Genomic DNA, 15,642 nt, shown 5'->3' with positions numbered 1-15,642 from the left:
CTACCTTGTTTGGCCTATATATCTCTGAGGAGAAAGTGAGGACTGCAGATGCTGGAGATCAGAGCTGAAAATGTGTTGCTGGAAAAGCGCAGCAGGTCAGGCAGCATCCAAGGAACAGGAGAATCGACTTATGCCCGAAACGTCGATTCTCCTGTTCCTTGGATGCTGCCTGACCTGCTGCGCTTTTCCAGCAACACATTTTCAGCTATATATCTCTGAACCTTTCCTATTCATGTACTTATCCATAGGAGCAAAAATTAAGCCATTCACCCCATCTAGTCTGCCTGTACCATTCAATCGTGGCTGATAAGTGTCTCAACCCCATTCTCCTGCTTTCTCCCTGTAACCCTCGATCCCCTTGATACTCAAGAACTGTTTGTCTCAGTTACAGTTAAATATCCTCAGTTACCTGGCCTCCACAGCCTTCTGTGGCAATGAATTCCATCGGTTCACCACTCTCTGGCTGAAGAAATGTCTCCTAATCTCCATTCTGAAAGGTCTTCCCTTTACTCCAAGGCTGTGCCCTCGGCTGCTAGTCTCTCCTTCCAATGGAAACATCTTCCCAACATCAACTCTGTCCAGGCCATTGAGTATTCTGTTTATTTCAGTTAGATTCCCCTGAGTATGGGCCTGTTAACAGCATTGTTAGAAACAAGTTTAATAAAATTTAGACGAGACCACCAAAACTGGAAACAAGACAATTTATTCTACGATCTTGCAAGAAAGGGCATCAAATGCAGAAGCAAATGAGCAAATTAGAACTTAGTGTACAGTTATACCGTTTGAGCTGAGTGAGGTCATCTCTCCAGACTCCTAATTACCCAATCTCTCTTACTGTACCAGACCACTACCCAGTTGCACTCCACCCTTATTACTTCCCCCTTCCTCAGGTTGGCAACCTTCCTTTCTGTAAATGCTGTCACGTACATTTATTTTGTCAAGATCTGGTTTAACATTTTGTATCAATTCTGCTGGTACATTCCACCCTCGGACATTTCATTAACTTGTATCATTTTGTGTAGCTCAAGCATTTTGGTTACCTCAGCTTTTTGCTGAAAGCATAATTTTACAAAAAGAACTTTTTGTTAAAGTAATTACACGCCAAAGTTAGTATTTAATTAACCACAATTATACACTGAAAAGTCCCTAAATACCTGCAGGGTTAATAGTTCTCTTGCTGCACCCCTCTCCTGTATGCTTTTTCTACATCTGCAAAAACAACACTTTACCCCATTTCTAACAATTCCCCCATTTCTTTTCTTAACCATTTGTTGTTTTTGCAATCTTATTTTCTGACCTCTTTTCACCCTATGGTGTCGAGGTTCACAATCTAGTCATTTCTGTCCTTCTAAGTTTGTACCATTATTGACTGTTGTCCTCCCAAAGACATTACCAGCTTAGTCATTATCCATTTTAACACATTAATCCCCATCGGTAAACCTACAATTATTAGTAGCACATAAATGCCTAAATTCACTAACCATTTTCCCACCTGGTCAATCTCCAGTTACCCCATCCCCATCCCCCATCCCCATCCCCATCCCCAATCTTTTCAGACTTCATCTCCAATTTCTCTTATATTGCTTATCTTTTTCTTTACTATTTCTGCCTTATTTTCCACTATGGAAGAAGTGTCTGGGATGAAGGTGCAACATTCTTTACCAATCAGAGCACAGGTTCCCCCTTTTTCGACCAAAAAATAGTCTAAAGCCATTCGATTTTGTAAAGCTGTTAGTCTTGTGGCAATCATTTCGGTGGTTATGGCCGATATTTGAGATTGAGTTTCTCCCATCGCACCGGTGGTATCATTAATTAAATTTTCAAGGGCAGCCACCAGTTTCTGTATTTTCACCCCTGCCCTTGTAGTGCCGTAGTTTGGGAGGAGTGTCCACAGCAGACGGTCTCCTTCTGAGACCTCTCGGGTCTTATGTCTTAAACCCCCCTTCCTTTCTCAGGTTGGGCTCATGCTTTTCTATTCGGAGGTGAGGGACTATATAAGCGAGGTAACAGCAGCCACTCCAACCTTTCGTCAACTTCATAACATGACACATTCGATCACACGAACATATTTTTCCCCGGGAATAAATGGATAGGCCTTCAGACCGCATACCCAATATGTTCCATTTAATATTCGGGGAGTGGTCATGGCAGTGGCTTGACTGGTGTGGACACAAGATGATTTTCCTAGTTGAAAAGGTGCAGGATCATTCTGATTACAGAAACCGGTGGTATTCACTGCTCCTTTCGGTGGGGAAATTCTAAGACTATCAATAGCGCCCTGATTTTTCGGGGCTGACCTTGGGAACCATCCCGCAAAGTTATATTTGCTCCTTTCAAATCTGCACTTTGTATTATTTGAACCCACATCAAATTATTGTACATCGTATTTTTTTTTTAGTGAGCAATATTACCGAGGTGGGGATTCCAGATTCGCCATGGTGTGGGACCTCTGCACAGACCCAACAGTCGGCAAGTCCCTCTTGTTTAGCATAATTCTGGCACAGCGTATTGAAGTAATTTTTCGCATTTCCTTGAATAGTTAGTACTACTAACGTTACAATACTATACCAGTATCGACCCATCTCTGAACCCTGCCTACCGTCCTGTCTTAACCTTTTAGGTGTCAGGGAGAGGTGAGTATATATTAATTATATATCAGCAAATGTTACAAGAGTCTTTTGTCTCAGTTCATTCTTTCTTTCTCAGCTTAACTTTCTGTAGGATGAGGATGCCACTCCACCAATGGGGCGTTCACAGGACCTTTAACGTGAGTGTGATGACTCCACCCTTTCTCAGCAGTCCGAATAGCTGTCTCAGTAGTCAGGAGGGTTAGGAATGGTCCCTTCCAGCTCGGGTGCAGTTTGGTATCTTTCCAGGTCTTGATCAGGACCCAATCACCCAGTTGTATTCAATGTACTGCAAACTCGAGTGGCAGTGTCTGTTCCTAAGAATAGACAAAGAAGAGCCGAGCGCCACAGTATAGTTCTTTAAAAACTTATCATTGAACTCTGACCAGCCGTTAGGCAGTCTTTCAGCCTCGATAATGCTTCTCTCTATCCCGTCTACTACAGTATATTCATTGTGCTTTTTACCCTCAATCAGCCGGGAGGACCCATCGATAAACAACCGAGCCCGCGCATGCAACGGTACGTCTCTTAAGTTCACTCGCACTTTAGTCTGATATTCTGTAATATCAAAGCAGTCATGTTCTGGATTGCCAGGGGCCACCCCCCTCTCTCCGCCACAGAAATGCAGCTGGATTCAAGCAACTGTCTGTGACTAACACAAGGTCATCCTATTCTATTAAGATTGTCTCATATTTCAAGATCCTCGAGTCTGTGAGCCATTGTCCTGCATTCTGATTTAAGAATTCTTTGCGTTTTACTCCAGAAACCTTGAGACCTTTGTTAGTTAATTTAATACCGCTAGGTCTAAAGCTTAGGGATGATCGTGCTGCTCCCATATCCACTAAAAACACTGTTTCCTCTCCTTCAGGTCCCACCTTTAAATTTATCAAGGGTTCCCGGTGGGTCACAGGAGGAGGGAACCCCTGACTCCCCTAATCTTCATCAAAAATCATCAATGATACTGCTTCTCTTTGTCATCCTAACCTTAGACATTGTCTTTTAAAATGTCCTATTTTTCCGTAGTAATAACATCCTGCCATTTGCATCCTTCCCCTCCCATCTGCTCTCTGTCTCTCTTGTCCTCCGATTCTAACTTTCTCATCGTAATCTCTTCAACTGCTACAACCATTATTTTAGCTTTTTGTTTTTGTTTCTCCTCTTCCCTTCTCACACACACTTTCTGTGCCTCATATAACAGATCTTCTATCTGTTTTTCATTCCAGCCTTCTAATTTCTGTAATTTCTTTTGTATGTCCGGCCATGATTTAGTCACAAATTGGACCTTTAAAAGTCCCTGTGCTACCGGATCATCGGGATTCATTCCCGAATATTTTCTAGTGGCTTCTTTTAATCTCTGTAAAAAGGATGACAGGGCTTCCTCCTTTTCCTGTCTTACTTCAAAAGCTTTAAAAAACTTCTGAGATTTAGGTGCTGCTTCTTTAATACCCAAAATGACCATTTCTCGAAAGTCCCTCATTTTTCCTCCATCGTGTTCATCCATACCCTTCCAATGGGGGTCCACATTGGGGAATTTGTTTTTGGCTGGTATCACTCCCTCACCCACCGGATGTCTTTTTTTTTCCATTCCCTCAGAGCAGCTCTTCTAATCATGCCCCTTTCTTCTCCTGACCGTACCTGATGTGGGGTGCTGACTACTAAGGCTCCCCTAATAGTAAGTTTCCGACTCTCCTCTACCAATAAGGCTATTGCTACCACTGCCTGCACACACACTGGCCAGTAATGTAGCTTTCCATTCTTTAATTAACAATGAATTAATGCAGTCATGTTTTAAATTAACTATGAATCAATATGACAGGTCACTGAGAATGTGTGAAGGAATCCTGCCAATTAATATTGATTCAGGCTAACACAATTGAATTATTATAAATATTAATTATATATTATATAATTCAGGATGGAAACACAACAAGTGATTAAAACATTTTAAAAACTGTAATCGCGCAGTTCTGTTTGTTTACCAGTCACTTGTGACATCTCGTCTGTTTCTGTAATTGTTTTGCTCGAGCACATTCACTTTTAAGAACCTCAACAGATTCCATAGCACCTTTTGCAGTTAATTCGATCCCCAATTTGGTGGCAATATCTCATCATGAACGCAAAACTGATTCTTCGTGCCTCTCGTCACAAAACTGTTGCCATAATCCAATTAACTTTGTTTTCGTTCCCACTTCCTTGGGCTTAAATTTTAAGGATGACCTTGCTGTCCCCGTATTGACTAGGAAAACTACATCGTCTTTGTAAGGTCCCACCTTTAAATTTATCAAGGGTTCCTGGTGGGTCCCCGGGGGCAGGAACTCCTGACACCCCTATTTTTCATCAAGGTTCATAAACGGCACTGCCTTTATTTCCGTTTTCAAATCTGGACACTCTCTCTTAAAGTGACCTGTCTTTCCACAGTAATAACATCCCGCCTGTGGGGATTTCCACTTTGATCCTTGATCTTTGTTCCTGTTTACCAGACCCCTTAACATCTCCTCCCCGATCCTTTCTCCTCACTTTATTTTCAACATGCTGCCCGCCACCATTCCGGTTTCCTTCTCCTTTTAGTTTTGTCCTTTTCTTTATTACCTCATTAACCGTGGTTATCATTATTTTTGCCTTCTGTTTCTGCTTCTCATGTTACGTTGCCAGATCAATTACTGAGCCGATTTAACCAACTGAACAGCTTTAGGGCCACCTCCTGGCCATTCCTCATCACCCAATGGTTTGTTTAGACCTTGATTCTTTTCAAGAAATATTGCAATTTTTCTTGCTCCCTGTAATCTCAAATACAACTTATCAATTTATGCTTGCTTTTCTTTAAAGCCTGTTCCTAACTATACATTTTGGAATCTTACTTGTAAATATATATTTATATATTATAAATTCATTTACTCAGTGTTTAATATTCAAAATGCACACAGTTCCCAACTCTGAAATCCACCACAATCACCCGAGTTCCAGTCCCCTGATTCAAATCCAAAACTAGTCCTCCCAAGTAGTCCTGACCAGTCATTGCTCAATTACAATGCTATAGGTCGTGAAATAACCAGAGCTGCCTTAAAAGGATTTGTCTATTCAAGTCAAAACTTCAACTGTCCTCCATAAATCGCTTTTATGTAAGGATAGGAGAAAGTGAGGACTGCAGATGCTGGAGATCAGAGCTGAAAATGTGTTGCTGGAAAAGCGCAGCAGGTCAGGCAGCATCCAAGGAACAGGAGAATCGACATTTCGGGCATGAGCCCTTCTTCAGGGCTTATGTAAGGATAAAAGAGATTAGTTAGAAACTGATAGTAAGGCAGTTATGACCTGTAAAAAGAACATTTTATTTCATCATCTTGCAAAATCCTTAACCTTAAAAGAAATCATGTTAAAATTTCCATAATAGAAATCAGATTCAAAACAATCCCGGATCTCAAGCTCCAGGGAACATTCAATCACCAACAAACAAATGTGCATTCACACTGAATCACAAAGGGTTAAACTTTCTACTAGCTGTACAGCTCTTTTTTCTCTCGCTCGCTCGCTCTCTCTCGCTCACACACACACACACACACACCATGTCTCACAGACACTTTTAGTTTCCCGCAACGACTCCTCTAACTTTTGAATATTTTTCTAGGTGTCTGGCCATAAGTTAGTTACGAAGTGCACCCTCAGTGGCCCTTCAGCTACTGGCCCTTCTCACACGAAGCATGATCTGATTCCTCCTGACTGTAAGGCTGTTTTTCATTGACATTTTATCATTTGTTTTTTTATCCTCTCCTCGCGTCCGAGGATTGTACTTCCAATCTCTTAACATTTTTCCTAAAGGACTGTCCGTTGGGATGTGGTCCTCGGACGTCCCTCTCATGTCCCCTTCTACATCTAAATTGCTATTCTTATTTCCCATTTTAATACTTGGCCGTTTTCTTTATATAATTTCAATTAACCTCTCTGAAGTTCGGTGTTACCTTCTTCCACACCCACTTCAGGGTCCTAATCTCCGCGGGGGGGTTTCTCTTCTTAATAACCGGTCTAAGGCTGGGTGATCGAATCAGTTAGACACCTTACTTGTTAGATTAATCTAACCAATTAAAGACCTTTATTCTCTATTTTTTTAAGTTGCCAATTCCCCCGTACTTCTCGTACGGAACCGATCACCAAGGTAATACTTAAAGGTCAATTTTCATACCTTGGCCTGTGCACAAAAGTTACCTGGTCGAATGCGCGCCCCGTCCCGCGGCAATACCAGACAGCAAAATGCGTTGTCAATCTAGGTCGCCTGAAATTTACCTTTACCCGGGTCTTATGTACACGAGAGTAACCCGACCGAACCACCATGCCCTTCGTACCGTGGCGAAACAGCAAGTAATGCTGCAAATCCCAGCCGTCCGCCAATGCCAACCAACCCACCACGTTTCAGCGCACCTAGAACCTCGGCAAAACAGCAAGTACTGCTGCAAATCCTGGCCGCCCGCGAATGTGGGTCTTAAGTCCATAAGAGTTACCTGACCAACCCGCCGTGTCTTAGTGCGCCTCGCTCATGGCAAAGACTGACAACAAAACAAAACCCGCTGCCTACCCCAGTCACCCAGATAATACTTATTTAAGACCTTTTTCTTACCTGGGTCTTGTGCACAAGAGTTACCCGACCGACCCCGCTGCGTCGTGTCTGCCCGTCCTGTCTCCAGGGTCTCCCAGTCCAGATCACGCTCGCCCAGAGCTGCCTCGGCAACAAGGGGAAAGTAGAGATCGCCGAAATCAGCGAGGTGCGCCTTCTCCGTTTCTCCAAGAATGCCGAGCGACCGGAGCTTGGAATCCCAGAACACGCCCCCAAATCTTTTAGAAACAAGTTTAATAAAATTTAGACGAGACCACCAAAACTGGAAACAAGATAATTTATTCTACGATCTTGCAAGAAAGGGCAGAAGCAAATGAGCAAATTAGCACTCAGGTTAGTGTACAGTTATACCGTTTGAGCTGAGTGAGGGCATCTCTCCAGACTCCTAATTACCCAATCTCTCTTACTGTACCAGACCACTGCCCAGCTGCACTCCACCCTTATTACTTCCCCCTTCCCCAGGTTGGCAACATTCCTTTCTGTAAATGCTGACACATACATTTTATTTTGTCAAGATCTGGTTTAACATTTTGTATCAATTCTGCTGGTACATTCCATCCTCGGACATTTCATTAACTTGTATCGTTTTGTATAGCTCAAGCATTTTGGTTATCTCAGCTTTTTGCTGAAAGCATAATTTTACAAAAAGAACTTTTTGTTATAGTAATTACACACCAATGTTAGTATTTAATTAACCACAATTATACACTGAAAAGTCCCTAAATACCTGCAGGGTTAATAGTTCTCTTGCTGTACCCCTTTTCTGTATGCTTTTTCTATGTCTGCAAAAACAAGACTTTTCCCCATTTCTAACAATTCCCCCATTTCTAACAGCATGACCCAGACCCTTCAGGATGAGGTACAGCAGGGATTAGGTTCAACAAAACTAGAATGGAGGGACAGTATGTGGCATGGAGATTTTGAGCTTCCAGGCAATAAGAAATACAGAGAGTTCGCTATAAGTTACAATTGATCGGATGGGGCGATGTGCCAGGGAGTGGCAGATGGAGTTTAATTTAGAGAAATGTGATGTTTGCATTTTGGTAAGGCAATCCAGGCAGCACAGTTAAGGAAGTGTTTCAGAACAAAGAGACCTTGGGAGTGCAGGTTCATTGTTCCTTGAAAGTGCAGTCTCAGGTAGCCAGAATTTTGTATGCTTTCCTTTATTAGTCAGAGTATTGAATATCGGAGTTGGGAGGTCGTGTTGTGGCTGTACAAGACATTGGTTAGGCCAGTTTTAAAATACTGCATTCAGCTCTGGTCTCCCTGCGACAGGAAAGATGGTGTGAAACTTTGAAAGGTGTCAGAAAAGATTTAAAAGGCTGTTGCCAAAGTTGGAGGGTTTGATCTACAGAGAGAGAGGCTGAATCGGTCAGGGATATTTTTCCTAGAGCATCGGAGGATATGGGGTGACCTTATAAATGTTTATAAGGGATATGGATAGGGTGAATGCCCAGGGTTGGGGAATCCAAAACTAGAGAGCATGTGTTTGAGGTGAGAGGGGAATGATTTAAAAGGGACATGAAGGGCAACTTGTTTCATGCAGAGGGTGGTGCATGTATTGAATGAGCTGTCATAGGAAGGGGTGGAGCCTGATACAATTACAGCATTTAAAAGGCATCTGGATGGGAGAAAGTGAAGATTGCAGATGCTGGAGACCAGAGTTGAAAAATGTGGTGCTGGAAAGACACAGCAGGCCAAGCAACATCCGAGGAGCAGGAGAATCGAAGAAGGTCTTATGCCCGAAACGTTGCATCTGGATAGGTACAAGAATAGGAAAGGTTTAGAGGGATATAAGCCAAATGCTGGTAAATGGGACTAGATTAAGTTAGGATATCTGGGCGGCACATATGAGTTGGACGGAAGGGTCTATTTCTGTGCTGTATGACTCTCTGGGTCTTTGGTGAAACCAAAAATGTCATTGTGAAGACTGGACTTTCAGAGCAGCCTTCAAAGATGTTTTGCCCTTACTGGGAGCAGAAGAAGTTACAATGAAATCTTTCATTTATGAGACAGCACCTGACTGAGTGAGTACATCCGAGATTTTGGTGGAAAGTGGAATTTCATTGCACTGTGGGGATGAAGCCCTACCCTATCCAGTCATTTCTGTTTGTGGGTGAGACCAGGCCTCAAGATTAGTTGGAGTAGATTTCTGATAGAGATGAGGAGGTACTCCTTTTCCCAGATAATAGTGAATCTATGTAATTCTGTGCCCAGGGAAGCAGCAGAGGAAGTTTAATTAAGTATATTCAGGACACAGTTAGATTTTTTTTGCATGGTAAAGGTATTAGGGTAGCTGGGACAATGCAGGGAGGAGAAGCTGAGACAATGGATAGATCAGTCATAATCGAAATGAATGGCGGAGCAGGCTCGATGAGCCAAATGGCCTATTCCTGCTTCTATTACTATGAAATTCTAACCCCGCATTTCCCATGGCTAACCCACCTAACCTGCACATCCCTGGACACTATGGGCAATTTAGCATGGCCAATCCAAATCAAGGCGAGTGAGCAATACAATGATGTGAAAAATGAACATCCGAGAACGACAGAAAGACATGGAGAGTAAATGTCCCAGCAATCAAAACTGGATTCTAAAGATCACAAAAACTGAAACTAAAAATGGTTTGTCTGAATGTGTGAGGCATTGCAACAAAAGCGAATGAATTGACTGCACACATTGAAGGGAATAGTTAAAATATGGGACTCCTTACAGAGATATGGCTCCAGGATGACAAGGATTGGATCCTCAATATTGAGGAGGTGATCAAATGGAAAGCAAGATAAAGGTAGAGGGTTAGCACTGATCACAGGATAATCTGGTGTCAGGTCAGATTTCAGGTCCTGATTTCTCACCTCTCCTGGATTTCTGCTGATGCTTTGACACCCCTCTTTTTTTTTTACACCTTCTGGAACAATAAGACATTCAGTCAAACTAGACCCACAATCTCCCAGCCTGTTAACCATCCAGACACCGAGTGTAATCATAGCAGGAAATAAAACAAGAAAAGTGAACCAAAATTAGAAATAAATAGGTGCTTGTGCATAATATTGTTCAATAGGAAGTAAACCAGAAATACTACTCTCCCAGGATTCCTACAGTGCCTTATTTGAGGAATTCTCTCACCCTTACATCGAGCTATTAGTACCCACTATGATTTACAACAATATTTATACCAACAGAAAAAAAAAGTATCTGTTCTCAAATTGACATAGAGACACACAGCATGGAAACAGACTTTTTCTCTCTCTCATTCACACATGCACAAGTCCATGGGGGTGAATTTGTGTTTGCAGAATGATATTTGCATATGCATTCTATTTTCCTCAAAAAGTGCACAATCTGCAGGCAGTTAATACATGTAATATTTTGTAAATTCCACATTGGAAATAGAACCAGTCTGACTCTAGATTGGGATACAGACAGACTCTGACCTCACACCTTTAATGCATTATCTGAGCTGATGTGTCTCCTTTTCTTATAAAGTTATCCTGAGAAGATGCTTTACAGGAAGTTCTGGGATTTACATATTAATGATACCTTCAATCCATTGTAAAAGATTAAAGTTTTAACAATCCAGCTGTGTTCAATATATCATTTCAATGCCAAGACACTGTAATGTTTTTCCAGAAATTCTGTGTCTTATGATCTTACACTCCACAACCACCTGATGAAGGAGCAGTGCTCCAAATGCTAGTGCTTCCAAGTAATGTTGTGTGATTTTTAACTTTCACAAAACTTGCAAAATTTTTAACTTTGTCCAGGTAAGGTTTGATTGGCCATGCTAAATTACCCATAGTGCCCAGGGATGTGCAGGTTAGATGTATTAGTCAGGGGGTAAATGTAGAGCAATGGGGGTAGAGGAATGGGTGTGGTTAGTTTTCCATTCGGAGGTCGGTGTGGACTTGTTAGAACAGTGAGGATTCTCTGAAGAGAAGGGAGTTTTATTAACTGTGCAGGGAGGAGAGGAGGGGGAAGCGGTGGGGGGGGGGGGGGGGAGAGCGTGGGGGGGAGGAACAAAAGCGAGGGCTTGCATTTTGCTAAAACAAGGAAAGGCAGGACTTGTACAGTACTCTAATCTCAAGGTCAAAGCACGCACATTCTCCCCACGTTCTTTACTATTGGTCAGCTTTGTAATTGGATCCTCGGGACATCCTTAACCCGGAGGAAGTATTGTCTCACTCAGCAATTTCAACACGTTCCCTGTATCCAATTAATTTTCTTCCCACTGCTGTGAGTCTGAAGTCACATGTCGGCCAGAACAGGAAAAGGATACACCTGGGACAATTGAGTGAATCCTTTCCCACAATGGCAGTTTCCTTCCCTAAAAAGCAAGTGAGTGAATCGGATGGGGTTTTTTTCCCCTCCACTCCAGTGAAAATAGTTTTATGTTAGATTCTGAACTGCAGATTTCTGACCGAACTCCAATTCTGCCATTGGCCGCAGTGGTATTTGAATCTTGGAATCCCCAGAACTGGGTTGAGAGTCCAGTCAATAATGGCACTCAGCCGTTGCTTCTTCAATCCCCCTGCGATGGCACATGAACCTGCTGGTGTCTCTGTAAGTGGAAGGAGCAGGTAAAGGCCTTCCCGCACCGAGAGCAGGTGAATGGCCTCTCCCCAGTGTGGACCCGTTGGTGGGTCAGCAGGGTGGAGGCCTGGGTGAAGGCCTTCCCGCACTTGGGGCTGCTGAAGGGCCGCTCCCCCGTATGGACCCGCCAGTGGGTCAGCAGATGGAAGGAACAGGTAAAGCCTTTTCCACACTTGGGGCAGCTGAAGGGCCTCTCTCTGGTGTGGACCTGCTGGTGCATCCGCAAGTTGCCCACCTGAATGAATCCCTTCCTGCACTCGGGACAGCTGAAGGGCCGGTGCGTCAGCAGGGTGGAAGCCTGGATGAAGCTCTTCCTGAACTCTGGGCAGTTGAAGAGCCTCTCTTCCGTGTGGACCCACTGGTGCCTCAGCAGAGTGGAGGAATGGCTGAAGGCCTTCCCGTGCTCTGCAGGGGAATGGCCTGTCCCCCATGTGGACCCAATGGTGGGCCTGGAGGTCAGAAGGATTGCTGAAGGCCTTCCCGCACTTGGGGTAGCTGAAGGGCTTCTCCCCTGTGTGGAGCCGTTGGTGGATTAGCAGAGCAGAGGCCTGGGTAAAGGCCTTCCTGCACACTAGGCAACTGAAAGGCACTAGGTCCACCTGGCATGGACCCACTGGCGCTTTAGCATTTTGGAGGAATTGCTGAAAGCCTATCCGCACTCGAGGCAGGAAATGGCCTCTCTCTGGTGTGACTGCATCGATGAGTCTCCAGGACAGATGGAACATGGAAGTCTTTCCCGCAGTCGCCACACTTCCAGTCGCGACTCCACAGGGTGGGATCCTCAGGTTTCTCCATGGCCAAAGCTTCAGCCGCACACAAACACATGTAGAGGCCCTCTCCGGGGTGAATTTCTCTTTCCAGGTTGTATAACTGTTTCAGGCTCCACACTCAGTGCGCTGCAACAATAGGGTCTCTCATGCAGTCCCACAGATACTGAAAACATATTCAAACAGGAACCAAAAAGCTTTTCTCCTTCTAAAAATCATAGTTGAAAATCGCAGGGGTCCCGCTGGATTGAGTCACTGTCAGATATTGACGTCAAAATGAGGATTGCAGACGCTGTACAGTCAGAGTCAAAACTTGCGGGACTGGAAAAGCACAGCAGGTCAGGCAGCATCTGAGGAGCAGGAGAGTCGATGTTTTGGGCATAAACCCTTTATCTGTTGATTTTAAAACTTCTGCCTTCAGATCTTCAGATATTCTGGGAAAAGAAAGTCATCACTGTCAGTCTAAGGTAACATTTCAGATCAAGCAATTCTACTTTTGGGGGAACATTATTTTCTTTTATTGTTCCACAAAATTGAAAGAACCATCACACACTCCCTCTCTCCCTCTGTTCTCACTCCGCTCCAATTCTCCTGAAAGTGGTGGTTCAGGATCTTACGGGGCAAAAAAGCAAAAACCATCAAGACTGACATTTCTATGAATTTTGGACAACTCCATCTGAAAATTAATATCTTTCACAAAACCTGCTGAGAGTGAGCAGGTCTGATTTTGGAAAGCAAGAAAAAGTGTCAATTCAGGATGAAACTGCCGTGCAGCTTCTTGAGTAACAATCAGACGCAAAATAGTTAATGTCCCCAAGGATGTGGGGAGCAAAATGAGACAAAGTATGAACACCGACACCGGAGAGATACTGAACATACAGACGTGGCAAACGTTAATGGCAAGCCAGAATCACAGAAATGTAAAGCACAAAAACAGTCCCTTCAGTACAACTTGTCCGTGCTGACCAGATATCCGAAGTCAATCTACTCCCATTTGCCAGCACTTGGCCAATATCCCTCTCACCCTTCCTATTCACATACAACATTTAAAAGGCATTTGGATGGGTATTGTACCAGCCTCCACCGCTTCCTCATTCCGTACATCGGTTGCTCTCTAAATGTAGGAGTTGCCCCTTATGTACCTTTTAAACGTCCCCCCCACGCTCACCCTAGACCTATTACCCTCTAGTTCTGGACTTCCCAACCCAGGGAAAAGACCTATTTACCCTATTCATGCTCCTCATGATTTTGTAAAGGTCTGTAGGGTCACCCCTCAGTTTCAGGTGCTCAAGGGAAAATAGCCACTCCCTATTGAGTTCAACATCCTTGTCAATCTTTTCTGAGCCCTTTCAAGTTTCACAACACCTTCCAATAACAGACAGACCAGAACTGCACGCAATATTCCAAAAGTGGCCTAACCAATGTCCGGAACAGCTACAACAGAACCTCCCAACTCGTACTCAATTAGAGAATTGACAAAGTTTTCAAAACCCACAAAATACAACTTGGAAAGAATGGAGGAACAAACCGAACTTTTGAGGGTCAGCTTGGACCTCAGGGCGGGGGGGATGGGGATGAGGGAAGGAAGCTGAATGTGCTGGAGCCAAGGCGCAGGAAGAACAGAAGACGCAAAGCCGGCTTGTAGCTGCAATGAAGAATGTTGCAGTTACTTGTAGGAATCGGGTGCATTTTAAAAATAAAAACAGGAAAGCTGTCTACCCCTCCCCCTTCTCAACCTCTATCCTTCTGTCCCTCCTCACCAGGCTAATTAAGACACATACCTAAGATTGCACCTGCTCCCTCCCTGGATTCACTCCAACTGCAACAAGTACGGGTAAACAGAATTTCCCCTCCCAAGACGAAGAGCTGCCAGGAGGAGGGAGTTTTCCTCTGACACTAACAGGTCCACTTCCGCGTTGTGGCGTCATTAAAGGAGCGTGAGGTGACGCGAGGCCAACAGTGGGCACCCCTCCGCCCTGCAGCAGAAGGAGGGGAGAACACACTTTACAAAAGTTTACATGTATTGACTGCCTGCAGATTGTGCATTTTTTTGAGCAAAATACAATGTATATACAAATATAACTCTGCAAATGCACATCCACTCTCACGGACTTGTGTGTCTGCCTGCAGGAGAGGGAGAAAATGTCTCTTTCCATGCTGTATATCTCTATGTGTATTTGATAACAGATGCTTTATTTCTATTGAAGTAAATATTCCTCAAAATCTTAGCTGGGTACTAACAGTTAGATATAAGGGAGAAAGAATTCCTTAAGTAAGGCACGAGAAGAAACCTGGGAAACCCCTCTTTCTGGTTTACTTCTGAATGAACAACATTCAGCACGAGCACATAGTTTTTATCTAGTCTTGTTTCATTTTTCTTGTTTATTCCCTGCAATGATGTGGGAAAATTGTTAGGTTTGGATCAGCCATTTGGTCACATATTAAAAGCCTGGAAACCATTTTGAATCTCATCTTAGTGCCTACTTGCTAAGGTTTATGTTTCCCAGGCTCAGCGGAGACGGTTGGCCTTGCAGCTGTACTGCTCCCTGATAAACAAATTCTTTCCTTGCATAGGACTTTATTTCCATCCTCAACAGTTGGCGAACCAGGCAGGAGAGACCCTGGTCCTGCTAGGTCTCCGGCCGATACTGTTTGAGAGATGAAATATAGAGGATGGTTGCTGCTTTTGTCACGCCCGAAAATAAAGGAAAGCTGGCCAGGGATAGAAGTGCTAATACAATTCCCGCTACTGGGCCACAAGACACCAGTGAGTGTATTCAACAAGGTCCTAGTGTCCGGACGTATACTTTATGAAATTAGGAATAAAGAATTTGCTTGCCCCAGGGTTATGACAGGTGAAACCCCACTTGATAAGCCCTGGACCCACACTGAGGTCTGTGGCATGCTTCAAGATGCCTCCAATCAATTCGAGTGCCCAACATTAGTTTTAATTGGCAAGTACAAATCTGCAGTAAGTATAGTTGTTTGTTTCAGGATGTCCAGATTTGAATTAATCTGGCATATGGGACACATTAGGCAACTATTAAATACTCTT

General features: G+C 43.7%; 1 protein-coding gene across 1 annotated transcript; it reads right to left on the bottom strand.

The window, feature by feature from the left end:
• Positions 1 to 11,250: 11,250 nt before the first annotated feature.
• On the bottom strand, positions 11,251 to 14,560 carry LOC148144632 (uncharacterized). The gene is made up of 2 exons (XM_087974982.1): positions 14,369 to 14,560; positions 11,251 to 13,021 (listed from the first exon to the last, which is right to left on the bottom strand). Exon 2 carries the CDS (start codon positions 12,543 to 12,545, stop codon positions 11,622 to 11,624), a length of 924 nt encoding a protein of 307 aa, XP_087831108.1. The 5' UTR covers positions 12,546 to 13,021; positions 14,369 to 14,560; the 3' UTR covers positions 11,251 to 11,621.
• Between the last annotated feature and the right edge of the window lie 1,082 nt (positions 14,561 to 15,642).

The sequence above is a fragment of the Chiloscyllium plagiosum genome, unplaced genomic scaffold, assembly GCF_037043375.1.
Source record: "Chiloscyllium plagiosum isolate Xiang-an unplaced genomic scaffold, Cpla_swu_hap1 HiC_scaffold_27, whole genome shotgun sequence".
In the NCBI taxonomy this organism is placed as follows: domain Eukaryota; kingdom Metazoa; phylum Chordata; class Chondrichthyes; order Orectolobiformes; family Hemiscylliidae; genus Chiloscyllium; species Chiloscyllium plagiosum.
The sequence above is the reverse complement of the archived record's forward strand: the minus strand, read 5'-3'. Positions and strand labels throughout refer to the sequence as shown.

Excerpts from the sequence above, each read along its gene's own strand:
- LOC148144632 (XM_087974982.1), bottom strand. The coding sequence starts at position 12,545 with ATGTTCCATCTGTCCTGGAGACTCATCGATGCAGTCACACCAGAGAGA.